This window comes from Bactrocera oleae, chromosome 5 (assembly GCF_042242935.1).
Source record: "Bactrocera oleae isolate idBacOlea1 chromosome 5, idBacOlea1, whole genome shotgun sequence".
NCBI classification, from domain to species: Eukaryota; Metazoa; Arthropoda; class Insecta; order Diptera; family Tephritidae; genus Bactrocera; species Bactrocera oleae.
Genome location: NC_091539.1, coordinates 2,332,414 through 2,354,103, shown reverse-complemented (window position 1 = coordinate 2,354,103; position 21,690 = coordinate 2,332,414). Strand labels below are relative to the sequence as shown.

Genomic DNA, 21,690 nt, shown 5'->3' with positions numbered 1-21,690 from the left:
TTAAACACAAAATAGAGTTATGTCTAACTAACATAAAACCCAACAAGCTTCAACTTCTTTTGACTTTTAATATCGTAGCATTTTGCAAAACAACTACAAGCACCAAGAGCTTTAAGGGTTGCCAAATTATTTAACAAATAGTGGTCCGAACGAATTTTAAGCCAGATACAAACTAGGGATTTACTTTTTTGAGCAGCTGTTAGACTGCAGAAAGGCACTCAAATCTCTGCTTTACGATATAAACCAATGTGCTTTTAAGTTTCAGACTAAAGCGTAGAAGTTACTTAGTAAGTTATATTCCGCTATTCGAGGCGTACATACAGCCTAAAATTTCAAAAAAAGACAAGTCACTGTAAGGTCTCTGACTTACACCGCGGGTCGAATACCAATAACGTACGGTTTCACTTAAAGCATATTAGCTGAATTTAAGCATAACAAATTTCTAATAAATCACAACAGCAAAACATGAACTGCTTACAAATTCAGCAGGCTATTCAGCCAACGTGTTTTTCAGCTGAATAAGCGCCAAGAGGCATGAAAAGCCAGTTATGCGCTACAATTAGACTGCCCTCCACTGTTTGAAGCTGGCGGAACGGTTTGCGGCAACGAAATATATTAACTTGTAAATTTTGTAAAACGAAAACAAAAGTCGCAGCATTAACTCATTTGCTGCTATTTGCCTCGGCAATGTAACTAATCCGCAAAAACATTTCATCAATCGCTGGCCATCGAATTTAATGCCTTTTCTATCAACGCTCATTAGTTTTTGGTTGTACACCATACCCACCCACCCCCCTCCCCCCCTACATTGGCCGCTCTGCCACTCATACCAACAAGTAAAAAGGTAAACAACAAGCGACAGCAAAACAAATAGAGATCACTTACCGCGTAGCCACGACATTCTCACGTCCACTCAGCGTGCTGCGCATGCCGCCACCCGAGTCGCGTATCGCCTGCAGCATGCGTATGTACGAGTTCGATATGAAAATCAGCGAGACGGTGTTGATGAGTATAAACAGCAACGCCGAGTACTCCCAGCCCTGTGTAAGCCATAAATCACAATAATCAAATTATTGGCGTAATAATTCAAGGATGAGTGAAGTTAGAAATAATATGGTAGTATGCATTCATGTAAATAAATGGCGACGCATAACAATGCTATTTTTAAAAAATCAAAACTTTGTAGCAATAAAAGTATTGTAGAAAAACTCGAAATGCAATTTACAAAGTGCGACAAAAATAACAAATTGCGTAAACAAATTGCCTGCGACGGCTGCTTACGTAGCGCAATTTTTTATTTACACGAACTCAACGCTTTAATGAATGTAAAAAAAATATGTAGCGCTATATGCAATAGATTTAACCAGCAAACACAAATTGAACGAATTTGCGAAAATCTTAAAATGTTGCATATAAAATTGTAAATAATAAAGTAATGTTGCCTACAATTAGGCGAAGAGTCAACTAATGTGATTTTAGCCAAGTCACACACCCTCTACTAAAGAACGCTTAAAGCAGTTAGCTGCAAAGTAAAATGAAATTGTATAAAATTGTAAAAGCTAAAGTAGCCTACATTTATCAGCGCAAAGGCACTTAAAGTCTGCCGGAAATGAAGTCGTATTGAGCGAGTTGTGAATATTTTCCTTTAAAAATTTCACAAAATCTTTATCAAATATGGAGCTTCGGAATAAAATAAAATGTTTGAATAAAATATTTAATTTTGTATATGAAAAAAAATGATTGAAAATAGGTTTTTTGCTCGATGAAACCAATGCAACCCTGTAAATGAGCGCTTAAAAAAAATAAATAAAATGCCACTAGTAAATAGCCTACTATTAAACATATTTGAAATAATTTAAAGGTATATTAATTTTAGCCGAGACATATACCACCTGCTAGTATAGACACATGCTCAACAAAACGATTTAAAAGTAATAATTTTATAAAATATAATAAAAGCGCAAGCAACCGCCAAAAATATAGTACAATTATCGCAAGAAAAATGCTTTAACATGTTTTAACCCTCTAACGGCTCGCACTTTATGCTCGACAGACTTTGCGTTTGCTTCATTCAAAGAAATGAGCTATAATATTCTACAAAATCTTGCTTTGTAAAATTTCACTTATATAAAATTTTACTCGGCAGTCTCTTAACAAAATTCGACAAATAATATTCCAAAATACTTCAGTCTAATCTTAGATGACCATATTTGTCCTGGCAAAATCCGGGACGGTTTTTTTAGTCAGCGTAAAAAATTTTTATTCAACTCATTCTTGTTTTTTTTTTAATTTCTAAGCCCAGACCGCTTAACTCGGAATCCGGACTGTTCCGGCCAAACCGGAACGAATGCTAAGTCTAATCTCAACGCCAAACTGATTCATTTTATTCAAAAGTATTTAGGCGCTAAAATATCGTTTTATATGAAAGTTACTCGCTTAAAATTCTCAAAATAATTATGCTCGCAATATTTTGAAATTTTTGGTTTTTTACTCTAAAAACGTTTGGTATTTAACTCAACCATAACAAAAGCGTCAACTGATAAGGCCAATTCTTTCAAGCTGAGCTTTTTACAATATGAATGTTCGCAACACAACACAACTCACTAACGCTCCACAATATGTAACTAGTTCTATATAATTCCTACCAGTCATTATATTATATATTAATAAAGCGTTGCCTACAATTAGGCTAATAGTTCGTATAATTTTTTTCTAATTTTCGAAAAAGTTTTGTTTACTGGGTGTTTACTCAATTATTTGCCAGCTACATTCTACATTGTATTTTCTATGTAGCTATACTTTCTTTACTTTTCCCACTCACTCACCTTTGCAAATGGATCGTGTATGTGCAGTGACAGACAAACACCGTTAGTGCCATAAAAATGGCCATCGAAATATTTTATCGGCAGAAAAGGTAAAGCGGCAAGAACGAAGGACATACCCCATAGCAGCACAAGACGAAAAACGATGCTGTAAATAAAAAAAGAAATTGTTTAAGTAAAAACGTATAAAAAGTTGATTGAAAACTAGTGAGCAGAAAGCAAATTGATAAATGGAATAATAGATTTATCTGCAGAAAGAAAATAGGTTTAAAAAAAAATTGTATGACCTGCCAAAGCAAGCGCAAGCAGTCAAAGCAAGTGGATCGTTGAACAAATATAGCAATAATATAAGGAGGGCCTGGTTTTGAAAGCTCTATACTCAAAATTTGTACCCGATACCTTTAACAAGAGATATGTGAGTACTTTCTGTTGTCTGTTCTGAAACTGTTCCGTTGTCCATAGACTGGACAGAATATAGTATTCTGGATAGAATATATTATTTTGGTTCACGTGAAGTCCTTACCTGAGCTTTAATTAGGTTGAGACTTTCATAGATATGTGACAAGACGTTTTACATATTGTCCTACGATCTGAAGCATCTTGGTGAAGGCTCAGCAGTGGAAACTAAAGAATTTTCGTAATATTCCCACATCATCATTTAGTCCACAGCACATTTCCATCTTTCTAATCTCTTGGCGCCAGCCAAGTTGATGCACAAAAATATCACAGGATATCACTCGACCCAGAACACTTGGTCAGTTATCCCATTGTTACCGGTTATGACAATTTAAGGTAACTTGAAAACTATTTCATTCGCAGCAAAACTCTTTTCACGCTCTACTGGTAAAAGCCACGAACATCATGCAATTCTTATGTGTGTCAAGCTCTTGAAAAACGTGCCGTCTTGGCAACATAAAAAATTAATGATTTAATGTATCGGCAAATGCAAGGCAAATGAAGGCAGGCCAAGAGTGAGAGTAATAAAAAGAAAAAAAAATAATGCAGTTCTAAAAAATCGCACTAAATTCAGTGAGAAATAATAAAATGCCACCCGCGCGTGACCAGCTCTTCGCAGTCTAGAAGTTACTTTCGTGAAAGCTCAAATTTTATAAGCAAACAGCAACATTTGGGGGCAGTGAACCAGCCAACAAGCAACCCACGCAGTCTGTCGGGCAAACAGACGCACAGCCAACTGTCTTGCAATAAAGTCATGCCAGACACTTGAAGGGTCATTGCAGAAAAAGCGGGTGACCAGCAGAACTCGAGCCACACGAGCGCTCCATGCCACATCACACCGCTGTCGCCAAGAGTCACGTTTTATTTATGCAAAGCGCACTGAACGCTTGGCCGTGCGTATTTGAGAATGTATGTAGTGTGTGGAGTTATTGCTTGGTTTAAGGCTGCGGCTTCGAACCTTGGGCAAACAATAACAAATAATATATAAATATGAGGGATATGCATAAGCTGTTAGAAATTGCTTCGAGCTGTTAAAGGAGTTGGCAGAAAACTTGCTGCAACGTTTACAAGCTAAAATTTAATTGAAAATACAGCAGAAGTCATTGCAGCGCAAGGTCCTTGCAAGACATTGGCAAATATACATTTTCAGCAAGTAAAGGCTTCACCTGCTCACTATGTTTTTAAGTGTCCGCGCTTGAGTTGACTCTTCGCAAACATGCATTGCTAAAAAAATTTCGAGCAGAATTACCTTTCGCAGATTTTAAGAGCGCTGTCAACTGATCTCGTAAACTTACTCAATTCTGAGCTGTATAGAAAGACAGAATTGAGAAAACTCGCCAGCCACAGTGGCCTGTCTGTGAGTCTCATCAATGCAGCATTATCAAAAAGCCTTTTTTGAATGATTTAAGAAATTTCAATGAAGTTGTAAGACAGATCCATAAACAGATAGTACAATTTTTCGCATTCTTTTAATTTTCACGAGCCTAGGCTAGATTTGTCCTCATATAAGCGCTGTAATCATGAGCTAATTTATAAACGATTTTGCAAAGCTGAGCCCAAACCGATAGTGGCGACCTCTATATAACCGAAACAAAACGTTTCTGGTATACCCAAACTGTTTAAATTTCAGATGATGCAGAGTTCTTACGACGATCGGGTCTACGTAACCGCTACAAATTCGGATTTTTTAGAACAAGGATCTTCAGCTAGATAGTATTCTTCCGAAATATTTGGATATTATTATCTAACTCTACGCCGATTATCAGATTTATTAGCAAACCAATTATATACAATGAGTATAGCTACTTCTTATAGACTCAACCCTAAAGTAATTGGAATATGTTAAAAAAAAATTTTATACCGCAAACTTCGGTGTTTGCTTCAGGGTATCAAAACTCAGAGGTATCAAACCTGAAGAGAATATTTTCAGTTTGCTGTGAAGTTTGTTGCACACAGAAGAAAACGTTGGAGATCCTATAAAATACATATAAATATAAATGGTCAACATCTGACTGACCCTCTATAAGTCCGTCTGTATATACGCTGTTAGACACTCAGTTTTTGAGACATCGATCAAAAATCCCAAATGAAACTGCTCATTTGTCGGAATCGCCGATATCGGACCACTACAGCATATAGCTGCCATACAAACTGAACGATCAAAGTCAAGTGCTTGCATGGAAAACTTTTTGATTTGACGAGATATCTTCACGAAATTTGGCATGCTTAAATGCCTTCGGCAATATTACAATCTCCAAATCCTATTTTTATTTTTTTTTATTTTAGAAACAGAACTTTTCTCAGCAAGAAACGTCAAGTTGTCAAGACAAGCGTCAGAGAGCCTTAAAATATTACACAGAATAATTTTAATATATTTTAAATTTTTAGTAAGTGCTCGGTGGAGCATTTTTTAAATATAATTTTCTTGAGTCTGGAAAATTGTCAGCAATACACAAATGGCTACCCCAACTTGTTGGCAACAATGCGCAAGAGCAATTTGCATTTGGACACATGGTCTACATACAATTTCTCATTTTGCGCTTCTTCGCCGTATTACTGATTTATTGTTTACTTACCGCGTTTTACCGCTATCGCGCGGCTTTAGAGGACGTGTCACTGACATCAGGCGATCCCATGTAACCAATGTTAGCAACAAAGTCGATGATTGACAGCTGAATGTGCTGAGAAAGCCTGCAAGGGCAGAAAGGGCAGAAAAAAGCAGTAAAAGTGTAAACAGCAGTGACAAAAATAAAGCGTAACACACAAATGCAAACAATAGGAGCACAATATTGTGCACGAAACTTCAATTGACAATTTGATATGCTGTCAATGCATTTGCATTTGTATGTGCGCATTTAGGTGTGAGTGATAGTTGACTGTTGTGGGCAATTGAGCTAAAATTTTGCACTTTTTGTCTTAATATAATTTTTTGTGTATTATGCTTTATATTTAAGATATTAAGTTTTTTACTAATTTAATATTTTTTTACATTTTCGTCATTTAGTGGCATTTTTTATTTATTTTTTTCATTACACAACTTTTTCGCGCTTTTAAAATTGGCCAACACACACGCAGCACACTTCGTATATACTCACCCGAGAAATCACACCAAACACTTTGACGCCATAACTCATCATAGATTATGTATTTGCCGCGAAATTTAATATCCGCACAAGCAATTATCGTTAAGTAGATGCCCATGAGGAAGTCGCTGGCGGCCAAATGACGCAGATATAAAGAGTGCTCCACATTGCTGCGCGATTTGTAAAAGTAGCGACCGAGCAGCACGAGTAGATTGCCAACGGTTGCGACAAAAGCCATTACCCACACACTGTCAACGCACAAAGCAGATAAAAAGTTATAAAATTGCAAGTATCATTGTCTATATTGTTATTAAAGTATTTAATTTTTACTTTATAGACTGGCGACTAAAGTCAAACTTCGCCTTAAGGCACACTTCATAACGAAAAGGCCTTAACATTTAATACAGTTGTAGTTACTGAACTTATAGCGCTTTAACTTTCACTTTACCAAACGCCAGCTGCGCGCCGCATAAACTTTTCATGCAGCAAATCATCAAATAATAACAAAAATTATAGGAAAACAAAAAACCGAATAAATCTTTTGTTTGTCCTAAGCAAAGTTTTTGCTACGTTGAAAATTTACAACACGTCCGCGAAACTTTTAGTTTGAAAACACAATTTTTCGCTTGTTGTCTGTTGTCCCGCTTATTTGCCTGGCACTTTGGCAGTCAACAGCTGGCAAATAGCTCAACGTAGCACGTGCGAAAGGCGGAAGATATGCGTACGCACCCTTGTTGTCGCTGTTGTTGCTCAGCTAACAAACTAACTGCTTAGCGTTCAGTTACATTTAGTTCATATTTTCCTTTTGTTGCGCGTACGTGTTTGGCGGCAGCACTGCTTTAGCTGTAACTTAGCGCTTGTTGCCTTTTTTATCATAACTTTTTTGGCGGAAAAGTGCTGCAAATACTTTCATTAGCTAATTTGCAGGCTAAAAACGTTAGGCGCCTATTTAACTTTCAGAAAAAAGTGAATCAGAACATATTTGTTTTGGCTGCCATGGCGTATGAATAACCTACAAGAAGTTTATTTCCATTAGCTTGGCAGCAGCGAATGCAAAACAAATTTCTGTACTATATACATATATAATATATATATATTATATATACACTAACTCAGTCATTTATATATATATATATTATATATACATATATAATATATTAAAGTACAGCGAACAATTTTTTTTTTGTTTTGTAAAATTTTTAGATTAAAAAAAAAACATTTTTGGAAAAAAAAATTTAACATCTAGAGGCGCATTTTGGATAAAAAAGTTTGACGGTTTTTGACTCAAAATTTATTTTAACATATAAGGAAAGCATGTTGACGTTTAAGACTTTATTTTAAAACTCCAATAATGACCACAAAATATTTTTTTAAGTTGATAACTTTTAATTGGCCAGAAAGAGGACTCTCTACAGCTTCAAGAAAACTTATCAAAAAAATTTTACGAAATAATAATTTTAACTCGTAATTTACTTTAAAAGTGAGTGGGCCGCTTATAGATGTAAAAAAAAAAAAATTTCTAAAATTTAATTTTTTTATAATCTACAAATTTTTTTTTCAAAAATTTAATTTTTTTATAATCTACAAATTTTACCCTCACGATGAGCAAAAAAATATTTTTTCTTTTCGCTCCACCCTAATATATATATATGTATATATATACATACATATAAAGATGCGCATAGTAATATCAATTTAGTAAACTCGAAGCTTCCAACTCTAAATGTGATTGCTTTAGCTTTATACCTTTATATATACCTATAACTACAACTCAAATATCATTGAGATTTTTCGTTAATGGAAAAAGATAAAAAGTCAACGTGTTCAATGAGCAAAAAGTTTATGCGAAGTATGGAAAGAAAGCAAAAAAACAGTAACTGAAATTTCCGTGCCCAGAAGTTTTCAGCAGGTTGGTTTGCTTTAAACTAAAAACAACTAAAATTTTACGAGGGTTGCCTTTTACATTTCGTGATTAGAGAACAACAACAAATCTTAATCATCGAAAATCGCTTTATTATTTTTCAAAATCTTCTCCGCTAAAACCTAGGCACTTTTGCCACTCTAATTCAGGTGTCTCCAAAACATGCGTACTGAACGCAACCTACGCATGTTCTGCAAGACTGAAACTTGCTAACTATTTGGTAGTCGATTTAAACAAAATATGTACACGCCTTTAGTTCATTAGACTTACTTAAAGGCTTCCGTAGCTAAAATTATACAAAAAAAAAAATTGTTTACCTTTTTTTATTACCCAAATGAACGCTCATTGTGTCTGTCAACTAAACTCAAATAATAGCTATTCTTGGCTTTTGGCATGTGGATCTAACTGTTAATAAAGATTATACTGAATCTACTTCAGTTAAATAATCCAAACTTTTCGCTACAAAAGTCATGAATATTAAAAATATATATATATATAAGCCTTTTGAGAATTGCAGCAACCGGCAAGGAAATACTTACTGTTGAAATAGTAGTGATTAATTCCTTTTCACTAGAAAAGTCACTGCTATTTCAAAAATAAAATATATAAATCTTTTGAGAATTACAGCAAGCTGCTGGTAAATTGTGGTTGCTATTTTTGTGGCGTTTGCCAGCGGGAAGTAGTAGTGTATGCAGCCTAAAGGTATGCTACAAAAACATCATTTAAACTGCGCTTAATTGGTTAGGAACCTAGCTTTATTTCTTATACCTCGCAAAGGTTTTTAAATACATAATAAAGTAGAGCTAACTTGCGAAAAAATTATTACAATAAAGCTTCTATTAGTAGTGGCACGTCAATTTAAATGTACAGCTATCATACTAAAAAGGCACTTCGGGTTGTCCATGAAACGCATGAAGGACTTTTTATCTCAAAGCTTCTAACCCACTTTCTTGAAGTGCTGCAATTCGTCGACAGTTAAACCCACTACGCCTTTATGCATTTTCAATTACTCAATATATTCTTAAAATAACCGTAAATATGCACTCGGTGCTACACTTACCTGCCGCGCAATATTTGATTATCCAACAAGTGATAAGTGCTGCTAATGCCATCGCCACGCGGCTCGCAGACGCGCACATGCAGCGCAGCGCGGCACAAATGGAACCACGAGAAGTAACTGCAACAAAGTAAATAGAGATACGGATATGCATGAAGAAGAAAAAAAGCAAAACTGGCATCAATGGCTGTGGCATTGAGGAATGAAACCGCGTAAGCAGTCAACATTTGCACAGCGGCAGGGCGTGTGGCGCATTAAGTGAACGCCTGATCAGCTTGGCCGAGCATATAAGCTGCTAAGGCGTTGTATTTGCGCACACGCACGCAGCTACTCTACATATACATACACTCGGTATATTATATGGCTTTACTCACATATAATTCAAATTGGTTAGATTCTGCAAGACACGCGGATCCAATGTCTTGAATGCATTGCCCGTCAGCAGCAGCGATGTGAGATTCTGCATACAATCGAAGGCGTGCAACTCAAAGTGCGCCAAGCGGTTGTCGTTCAGGTGGCTGGTGGAAAAGAGAGCGTTAAAACGGGTAAAGAAATGTAGATTATGCTGGCAAAACAGAAATCGCTGGAAAGGAAAATCATTGGACTAAAGCTACAGACTATCAGCTACAAGCTAACCTTAGTCGTCTAGTTTATGCATATAAATACTAATACATATACGAATTTAAACCAGTATATGGCAATGCATGACATTCAACGCCACGACCAGCAAGTGCTTTCAAAACGAGAGAAATTCCACATGAAAGAAAAATTTTAAAAATATAGAAACTCACAGCGGAGAGAAGCTATACGAAGGCTATGTGACACGACTGACGCTTTTGTTATGTGTTTGTAAACGAAAGATTGCAGTATCGATAGAAAAAATACCGTCAAAAACGTGTCTAGCAAATGCTTTGGAAGAAGAAAATGTGAAAAAATCTTAAATGCAGAATATTTACAGAATATTTCTAGAACTGTAAGAGCAAAATAAAGACGAAACAAGAAAAAAAATAAAATACCCGTCACAGGTGCGTTTCTTATAGTGTAAAAGGGTATAAAAATATCTGTATCTTGATTTTGTTCGTTCAGTTTATATGGCAGCTATATGCTATAGTCATCCGATCTATACAATTTCTTCGGAGATTAAATTAGACAATAACTGATGCCAAATTTTGTGAAGATACCTCGTCAAATGAAAGAGTTTTCCATACAAGTACTTGATTCCGATCGTTCAATTTGTATGGCAGCTATATGCTATAGTAATCCGAAATCGAGTATTTTGACAAATAAGCAGCTACTAAGGAAGAAAAATATGTGTGCAAGATTTCAGGTCGATAACTCAAAAAACAACGGACCAGTTCGCATATATACGTGGATTCAGCGAGCCAAAAGCTGAAATACTTATGTAAAGGTTACGAGCTACATACATATTTGAAGTGACAGTACACAGAGAGCCGTTTAAGCTAGTAGAAAAACGAATAGATGGTCAACAATTGTTAGCAAGCGTCCCAGGTGCACACACCAAGTCACGTGCAACATGTCGCAATTGAATAGCAAATAAAAAATAAAATAAACAAGTAAGGAAGCGCCAAGTTCGAGTGCAAACGCACATTTCATACACTTGCAACTTGCCAGCATCAAAACCAAAGAAATACCTTCATCAAATCAATATATGTAATATTATATATAGAAGTTTGGGTAATTTGTGAACCGATTTCACATATTTTCGACATTAAACTATATTACACCCAATATTATATGTACCGTAAATTTTGCTAAGGTAGTGTCTTACTTATTTGCCGATATATGCGATATAAAGTCAGCAAGTAGCTCAAAAATCATACTAATAGGTATATGGGGGCTAAAGGAATTATTGGACCGATACAACCCATTTTTGACATACAGACATATTATTAGCAGAAAACGATACTTTTCGAATTTCTGTAATATATCTCATAGATTAACCGATATATTCGCTAAAATGTTCGCTGTAGGCACTGGCGTCCACATATTTGGTATCTGGGAGCTTAAATAGTTCAAGTACGATTTAGGCAATTTTTGGTAATAAGGTGGCGCATTTCAAAGGCACTATTCGTGCAAAGTTTTATGCCGATACATTCATTGATGCTTAATTGCATACTGGTAAGCGAAAAAATCAGTTGAAATTTAAAATTGTGTCATATGGAAAGTAGGCGTGGTTGTAGTTCGATCTCAACCATTTTCGCACCTAAATATATAAATGTTAAAATAATATTACAAACCAAATTTGGTTGATATCTGTCGAGTACGTTTTGAGTTATGGCTTTTCACCGAAAGGTGGGCAGTGTCACGACCATCCTACAATTTTGACCCAGGATCCTATGAACCACTTTTGTGTCATCTGGGTTGTAAAATTTAAAGTCCCTGGCGTATTTATTTATTGATTTATCGCAATTTTAGATATTAAAGATTTTCGCTTAATTGCGTTTTGTGGGCGTGGCAGTGGTCCGATTACGCCCATCCACGAACTCGTCCTCATTGTTTTGCCAGGAAACACTCGTACCAAAATTTTTTACGATATCTCAATTTTTACTCAAATTATAGCTTGCACAGGTAGACGGACAGACGGATAGACAGACAGACATCCGGATTTCCACTCGTCTCGTTATTCTGTTTCTTTACATATATACATAAATCCATATCTATCTCGCTTAGTTTTAGGTGCTGCAAACAACCGTTAGCTGCACAAAACTATTATGCGCTGTAGCAACATGTTGCAAGAGTATAAAAAAGGCGAGCTAAATGTTAAGAAAATGTGCTTCAAGAGCCTTTCAGCAACGTTTGCAGCTCAATGAATTTCAGCAGCTTTAAGGAAAAAATAAACAATAAATATGAAACAGCTGCGATAAATCTGAAATTTTCTAACACTTAGACGTGCGCTTGCAAACAAAAAAGCAGCAAACAAACCACAAGCTTGTTTATATAAATACAAAAAAAAATCGCAATATTTCATAATATTTATTTTATGTAAGCAGTTATGTGTATTTTATTTACTTCAATTTTACGCCCTCTTGACTCCGCCTTGGCTAAATGTAATCTGCGAAATCCAATTTGCTATTGATTGCCTATTAGCGGCATGATTGCCAAAAGAAAAGCGTAAAAATCCAGTCAAACGGTATCCAACCACATAAAACTAAGCTAGGCTATGATAGCAGCGAATAAATATCATGCGGCAACAGCTTATCAATCTACAGCAGCTGCCCCAACCAAAGCGAGCCCCCATTAAATATATATATCAAACACACAGAGCTAAAACAAGGTGGCAAAGGCTCAAAGCATAAGCTGCCAAATAAACATTTGCTAAGCTATCAGTTGTTTATGTGACCCTCAGCTGTTGAACTGTGGTTTTCGTGAAATATACTTTTCGCAGCTTTTTTTTTTTTTTTTTTTGTATCCTTTAACGTTCCTTTTTATTTATTTTCTTTTATCTTAGCGCCAATATTTTCATAGTAACGGTCATCAGCCAGCATTTGCGGTGCGTTTTTCCAATTCTATTGACATTGATGAGCTGATAACATTGATCTGCATTACACGCACACTAACACTGCGACGCCTTTGACCTTACGAATACCAGCTTCAATTTTCTTAGCACTTAATGTCTCGCCAAACGCGCTTGAGTATGCGTATTAATACAAAAACAAGAAATGTGCACTTAAATTATAAAAAATTTGGCGTCAGTTCGCCTGAGCACTATGTAGTTGTATGGGGTAAGGCGCCTGCAACTATGCTTTAAAGCTAACGCAGATAAGAATTGCAAAATACATTTGTAACGCAAGTTTCTGCATTTGCTTTAGTCGATTACGCTTTGGCATTTACTGTAGATTACGTAGCAAGTGTGTCACACAGTGGATAGGTGACAATACGCAGGTTGCGTATACGCCACAGAGCACTTATTAAGTCATGCAGTTGTTTTGTATGTGGCGAAAGCACATGCATACATGCATGGAGTTTCAATTTCAAATAAATCATAGATATATTTATTTCGAATATTTTAAATATCTAACATTTTTGCAAAAAATTTTCGTTTTGTTTCTTTTTGCTTGCAATTTGTATGCCCACCTTTAAACCAAATGCTTTAAACACAAATGAGCGAATTAAGCTTCCAGCTCAAAATGTTTTTCTTCAGCCTATTGCTGCTATCAGATTTCATCGCTAATGGCCTGCAACTAAAAACCTCGAAAGCGCATAAAATAATTCGGACTGAAAGTGTCGTTTACACTCATTGACTACAAATAAGACATAAAAAACTATAAGATCAAATAAATGAAAATAGCTCAAATTGAATTTCAGCTTTATCCAAGTAACATGCAGGCATCTAAGACGTTTGCTTGGGATATCTGTACATGTACACATAGGCACATACATATATAGATATCAATTTCATTTCCTAATGGACAACAAACATAGCGTCACATTGATACAAGAGCGTGTCAATTTGCCGTACTCGAAATTCCACAAATAAATCTCATTAAGAGCCTATTTAAACTTGCCTGTTATTCAACAAATATTTTTGCTATGAAACGGTTTCTTCCTTCTTAAGGCATTTAGAAAATTTATACATTTGTTTTCTGCTGTACGATTAATCTAAACTGTACGCTTAATTACTGTTAAATCTATTCTCAAACCTCAATTTCAACCTTTACGTCAACATCAGCATCAACTTGAATTTCAATTTCAATTTTAACTACAATATCAAAATAAATTTCAAAGTCAATTTCGCCCTGAATATCAGTAACAACATCAGCCTAAATTTCAACATCAATTTCACTCTCAACTTCAACCTGAATTTCAACATCAACTTCAATTTCTACCTCAACCTCAACTCAAACATTAACCTTTATTTAAAAATCAATTTCAATGTCTACTTCAACCTGAATTTCAACTTTAATTTCAACCTCAACTTCAACCTGAATTTCAACATCGACTTGAATTTTTACTTTAACTTCAATTTTAACCTCAACAGCACCAACACATTGAATTTTTATTTCAATTTAAACTTCAACCTCAACTTCAACATCATCATCAACTTGAATTTCAACTTCCACCTCAACATCAACATCCACATGAATTTCAACTTCCATTTTAATTTCAATTTCAACTTCAACTTCAAATAAATTTCAAAGGCAATTTCGACCTGAACATCAGCAACAACATCAGTCTAAATTTCTACTGCAATTTCAACCTCAACTTCAACCTGATATTCAACCTCAACATCAACATCGACTTGTATTTCATCTCCAACTTCCATTTCAACCTCAATATCATGCTCAACCTTAACTTCAACCAGAATTTCAACTTCAATTTTAACACCAATTTCAACACCAAGGAAAATCTTAACCTTAATCTAACCTCAATATGCGTCATACAATTTAATACGTCATACAATTTAAGCTTAATTGAGGTTAATTTCTGTCATCAACATCTGCGGAAGAAGCATTAGCTAAAGTCATAAATCACGCTCAGGAGCAAAAACACTTTATACAGTGTTCTCTGCGCTTAAACAATAACACAAGTTTTGTGCAAATGACTAAGTAATTATACAAAAGTACTTCAAATGCATACTCACAGTCCTTGCAGCAGCCGAACTGGGCAAAAAGTGCTTGCGCGCAGTACTGACAGACGATTACCGGCTAAAAATCTGCAAAGAAAAAAATGGAACAAAAGAAAATGTGTGTAATATTTGTAGATAATACAATAAAAGACTTCTGTAAGGTAAAATATAAACAAAATATTGCCGATAAAAAAATCTAAATTTATTAGAAATTAAATTTGTGTTTTAATGGGTTTTTCTTTTGAGCAAATTTGATACACAGCCAAATTGTTAGCTGCAAGCTGAGCTATGTGTGCATACCGTTACGTAACTATGCGCTTTTCTTGTGTTTACAATTTTATAACAACAACTGCATTGAATTTACAACAACATTTGCCGATTGCCATGCTTCCGTCTGGCACATATCAATACTCAAGCATTTGTGTGTGAATTTCCGCTAACAGCTGTGTGTGTTTGTTAGCCAAACAGCCATCAACTGAATAAAGTTGAAATATGCGCTAGAACATATGTTTCACTTATATTTAAGTGCAAGTACACCGTTATATGCGCGCATAACCCAACGAATGAGGGTCATATGTATATGGCAAAATATTTTAGAAGTTGAAATGCGCATTTGCATATGTGTCGGAGCGTGAGCATAAGCGCACACACAGCTACAACTGTAATGCTTGTTATAATATGCGTACGCAAATTTGAAGCTTTGTGTACTTAAGTGAGCTATTTCGCTTTAATCCGCTTTCAGTCGCGCCCAATCACACCCGCAACCTAGCTCACACTCACACACGTATACGCGCACCATATCTGGCGTAACTTTCACCCGTAGCTGTTAAATAATATTTATGCAAACTCGCACAAACACACACACCCTTATATACATATATATATACTCACAAATGCAATAACCGCGGGAATGTAAACGAGTTCCGTTCGATGTCGGCGATGCAATTGTGCGCCAGCGATAAAGTGTGCAGCCTTGTGAGCACCGGGAACATGCCCGGGCAGATCTGATGAATGTGATTCTCATTGAGGTAACTGTGAAATGTGAAAACATGTGAAACTGATAAGTGCATTACTGAAAAGTTAAGCAAATGTTTGTGCACTTAGTTTACAAAAATGGTTTAATTAAGTACTAAATAACAAAAAGCTTCAACTATAAGAAAAAAATGTATTTACTTCTAAAGATTATTCGAAATTTTCAGCAAGAAAACATATCTAAAATACTTAATTACGTAGTTAACTTTAAGCTTAACATTTTGAACTTAACCATAACATAACTTTAACTATATATAATTAAACTTAACACTATGTAGTTAGAAAAAGGCTTTTGCTCAAATACAATAAAAATTGTATGCCAACTTTTACCTTAACATTAACTTAACCCAAACTAAATTCCTACCACCTATCCCCTATCCCAATTATAATATAATCCTTAAGTTATACCCTAACCTTAACAATAATTTGAAAATCGATCTGAAAATTTACACGCGTCCTCTTCTTACTCGGAAGGCCGATATCAAACCACTACAAACTGAACGAGCAAAATCAAGTGCTTGTATGGAAAACTTTTTCATTTCAAAAGATATCTTCACGAAATTTGGCCTGAATAATTTTTCGAGCCAGCGCTATAATATTCTAAGAAATTGTTCAAATCGAACTAATATAGCATATAGCTGTCATACAAATTGAACGATCGAAATTCAGTGCTTGTATGGAAAACTTTTTCATTTCAAAAGATATCTTCACGAAATTTGCTACAGAATATTGCTTTAGTTCAAGGTATAATCTCCGAACAAATTGTTCAGATCGAACCACTATAGCATATAGCTGCCATACAGATTGACCGCACAAAATCCAGATAATGCTCATTTGACACACTCTTACGCTATAAGCAAAGCACCTGTGAAAGGTATTAATCGTCGGTGCAACCGTGGTTAATATTTTTTTCTTATTTTCGTTTCATTTGGTAACTTCTAATACCGTTGTTTTTCATTTTTAATCCGCTTACTTGAATTCACTTCAATAAAATATAATCATAAAAGAAAGATTACGCAAAATTTAAATACCTGGCAACGCTGTATTGAAATATAGCTCTTGAAATAAAAATTTAATTATTTAGTTCAAAAAATTTTACTCCCGTTTCTTTTCTGCTTTCAAATGTATTAAAATGTTTGCGGCCGTATCTCCTCTCACAAATTTTTCCATTGCAGGAAGTTTTTAAATTTTGTAGAACTAAATAAAATAAATAATTTAAAGTAACAAATTTCGTTGGCGTGCAAACGCAATTAATCTTTTGTGCAAATAAATGACTATTTTCAAATTATGCATAAGCACAGACTTCCCTGTTGCGTATACGCCATGTGGGCCGATGACGCACCCATTCGCTCATTGAGCACAACAAGCCTCACGTCTTTGGCGCTTACATACCGAACATTTAACAATCAATACTCAATTTTTGTGCGTCACTAACGGTAATTTAGCAGCGACATTAAATTTATTTGACTGGAAAAGGTCACGTTTGCGTTGATAATCGTGGACACAAAGTACATAAAGTAAAAAAGGGACACTTAATTTACACTTTTCAACATTTAAGTGTAGCGGACATTTTGTACAACATATTTTTGAGCTTTTATTTTTATTTTTGCTATTGTTTTTGCTTTTACAAACACTACCATGAGTTCGCGCTTTGATATCGCATATTCATACATTTTGTTGCGCCTGAAAGCAGGCAAGCCGGTTTGAGTAATGCTTTCACTTACCATATCATCAATCAATCAAAAATAAGTACAAACCATTAGCGCTTCATAAATTGATTCTTTCAATATGTTCACGCGTATGGTCGAGTCAGTTGTTGACATATTTGAATACAAGCAAAGGTGTTCAATAATTTTTGGTTGCTGACAAATATTTGAATATTTTTTTTTCATAAAATGTGGTTTTGAAAATTTGAAAAATTTACTTAGTGCAAGAAAAATTCTGAAAACAGTAATTAAGTTTAAAAAAAAAATAATAATTAAATAAATATGCACATAATTTAATAAAAACAAAATATTTGGCTAAACTAAATAAAAACGATTTCCAATTGTTTGTTTCGTTTCTGCAAGAATAATAACATTTTTAATGCTTTCACCAAAAAAAAATGTGTGAAATAACATATACATATGTATATTTGAACAAAAGCAACAGTATTGCAACATTTTTGTCGGATGACACTACTGAATTTTTTTTTTTAATTTTATCACAAAACATTTTTGAAATTTTTAAATTTTAGTTTAAATTAAAAAAAATTTATATAAAAAATTTTACCTATTTTAAAAAAAAAATAAAAAATTGTATAAAAGGAAAATATTTATAAAAACTATAATTTATTGTATATAAAAAATAGAGGAAATTACAATAATAAAAAATAAAACAAAATTAATTATAGTTTATAGCAAAAAACAAAAAAAAATTATTTTAAAAAAAAACTATAATTTATAAACAAAATTAATTATAATTTATAGCAAAAAACAAAAAAAATTATTTAAAAAAAAGCAAAATATTTTGGTCAACCATAAAAGATATTTTTAATAAAACTGTTTTTTTGCAATAATAAAAAGAAAAAATATTTAAAAAAAAAGTAATATAAAAAATAACGTTTATCAGAAAAACAATTTCTTTAATAAATAAACCTCAAACAAAATTGTTTTTGTGTTTTTTGCAATAATAATAAAGTTCTATATGCTTCCAGAAATAAATAAATTTGTGTATAATTGTTGAAAAGAAAATTTTTAACGGTAAATATTAGACAAAAAAAACAATTTTGAGTAAAAATTTTAGACAAAAGAAAAATTTTGTAAACTCAAACTAATTTTAAATAAAATAAACTTTTCCTATACTTACCACCAAATCTCCCTGCCTATTTACTCTTCAATGTAATGAATACTTAAGGTACTTGCTAGATATTACATTTTCTCTATTTCCTGCCCACACCCCTAACGTTTAAACTAAACTTTTTATTATATATCTGATAATCCGCTCTCACTTACAGCACTTCCAGACTCTGCAGCATGCCAAACACATCCGCTTCAAAGGTTTCAATACGATTGCCGCGAAGGTCTCTGCAAACACACAATAATAAATAAAAAGTTAACTCAAAGAAACTTGCGATTCTTCTAAATTCTATAAGTCATCATGAGTAGTCATGTATATATGTATACTCGTATATACATATAGGTAAAGGTATGCTTTGTAACTGCCTACGGTACTTCAAGCTAAGAATATCGAAATAAAATGATTAATAGCAATTCCAGTACAATTTGTCTTCATGGAAATCATGTCAAGCTAAGTTGTTTGCCTTAATGGTTGTGTATGTGCTTCTGTGTATAATTTTATGCGTAGTTACTTTAATCTTCTGAAAGTATTTGATAAATATGCAAGAGCCTTTGAATGTTCATGAATGGTTTTAATTTAGCATGACTTTTTGACTTTTCTGCTAGTAACTTCTTTTAAGAAAGCCACTAAGTGTATGTGGATATGTACACTTTGTTGACAATATTTATACTTACAACTCAGTCAAACCCTCCAAATGTTGAAAATCGTAGTTATGCAGTTCGTTAATGCGATTGCCCGAAAGAATGCTGAAACCGAGACAACATTTATTATTTAAATTTTAGATTATTCACAAAAAAAATATATTGAAAAATTATTCTGTGAAATATTTTAAATTAAACTTATATAATACAAATTAATAAACATAATTTTTTAAACAGGTGGCAACACTTACAAAAATATGTCATCCGAACTGTTTTGTTTGCTGAATATATAGCTATTTTTCATTTATTTTTGCAATTTGATTTAATAATAAAATTAAAGAAGTGGCAACACTGCGCAAAAATATTTGCAACTATAAGTTTTCTTAAAAAATTATTGTGAAATACATATTTTAAATTATATATTATTGTATAATAAAAATAAGTAAGTAAATAATTTTAACCAGGTGGCAACTCTTACAAAAATATGTCATTTAATCTGTTTTGTTTGCTGAATATATGGCTATATTTAATTTACTTTTACAATTTTATTTAATAATTAAATTAAATAAGTGGCAACACTGCTCAAAAATATTTTCAGCTATAAGTTTTCCTAACAAGTAATTGTGAAACATTTTATCTTAAACCCTTATAATACAATATAAAAATATATTTTTTGAAACAGTTGGCAACACTATCATTAAAGAAGTTCCAAAAGGTTTTTAACCTACTACTCAAGTACCTTTTGTAAAGCATGTGTTGTCTTATAAATATTATTAAATTATTCTTCTTAAAAAGTTGGCAAGCCTTAAACACTTTCCTCTGCAGCAATACTTTCATTCAATTATTATTTTATTCAATTATGCAACAAAATTAACGGAAATAAAAATTTAGCCCACAGTGACGCTGCAAAGTTATTTTAAACAAGTTTGTGAAACACAACAACAAAAACGCAGCAAGTTTGTGCCAAAAAAAATATGCGTCATTCCCACCCGCTCTCATATACAAGTAAGTGCAGCTTGGCGTTGCAAGTTCATAAACTAAACCGCACAACAATGGCGCGCCAAACAATAGCACCGGCTGCTTGTGGCCGAAGAGCCACCCATTGCCAACCGTCGAACTTTCACTGCAGCACGAATCCGGTGCAAACAAGTAAAGCCGACGACACTATTTCCCCAAAATTAAGTTCATAACTGCAGCCACAACAACAAATTTGCAAAATCTCCAGCTTTGTTGCGGCAATTTTATTGTATTCAAGCAAGTTGACTAGCAAATTACAAGTATGACAGGCCATTATAATTATGATTTAGGCAAATTGTGTGTTCTTTGTGCAGGAATCTGTAAAGTAAAGCGTGTTATTTACTCGTCACGCCCAGCGCTACAATGACGGTATTTGCGTTTGTATGTATGTGTGTGTGTGTGTGTGTGGAGCTGACGACTGCAGTTACAATGGGGACACTCAGTTACTATATTTCGCCTTTTATATTGCATATCTTGAGGCGCGTGCAGTTTATACTGCCATGTAAAGTCGGTGCAACGGTGCGTATGAGTGACACACATGCAATTTGCGTGACAAAATATGTAATATAATATTAAGAAGGGAAGTTGACAACTTCTCCAAGTAATAATGAGTTTTTTATTAGCATTTATGGAAAGTTTTTCTTTCACGATTATGCTAATTTGTGTGATGCTAAATAAAAGTTGCCACAAATAGAAATTAAAAGTAAAGTCACATGAGATTTCCTGTAGAAGCACGTGCGCTATTAACGGTACAGAATCTTCTTTCGTTTAGTTTGTATTTGTAGAGCTAAAGTTTTAACATGAGTTAGACGATTTTTGGTACAAATTCTGAATTTTTATGATAGTTGAGAAAGCGCGAGAACTTAGACACAATCAGCAAGATTTCGCGGCACTAAAAGTTTTTTTTATAACAAAGTATGTCACTCATACCAACTTGTATGATAGAAATTATTGGCAGCAGGAAAGATAGCTATAGAAAATTTGAGATTATGGCGACTCTTTGAGAAACCTTTAAGGAAAATCTGCAACAAAAAATCTTTGCTTACTGCTGGAGTGAACTAAAATTTCGTGAAGATAACTTGTTAAATAAAAAATAAAATAAAAAAGTTGACTATGCAAGTGTTTGATTTTGACTGGTCAGTTTGTATGTTAGCTATATACTACACTGGTTCGATAACGGCGCTTCCGAGAAAGACAAATAAGCAGCTTCTTGCGGAGAAAAGTAGGTGCGCAAAA

General features: G+C 34.0%; 1 protein-coding gene across 1 annotated transcript in view; it reads right to left on the bottom strand.

Moving 5' to 3' along the window:
• Lgr4 (Leucine-rich repeat-containing G protein-coupled receptor 4) overlaps positions 1-21,690 on the bottom strand; it is a 57,629-nt gene that overhangs the window by 1,193 nt on the left and 34,746 nt on the right. The window contains exons 8-17 of the mRNA XM_014237534.3: positions 19,471-19,542; positions 18,952-19,023; positions 15,818-15,958; positions 14,942-15,013; positions 9,714-9,857; positions 9,343-9,459; positions 6,374-6,609; positions 5,855-5,969; positions 2,826-2,970; positions 886-1,040 (exon numbers count right to left, since the gene is read on the bottom strand). Of these exons, the coding sequence (XP_014093009.2) occupies positions 886-1,040; positions 2,826-2,970; positions 5,855-5,969; positions 6,374-6,609; positions 9,343-9,459; positions 9,714-9,857; positions 14,942-15,013; positions 15,818-15,958; positions 18,952-19,023; positions 19,471-19,542 (1,269 nt within the window). The remainder of the gene's footprint in view (positions 1-885; positions 1,041-2,825; positions 2,971-5,854; positions 5,970-6,373; positions 6,610-9,342; positions 9,460-9,713; positions 9,858-14,941; positions 15,014-15,817; positions 15,959-18,951; positions 19,024-19,470; positions 19,543-21,690) is intronic.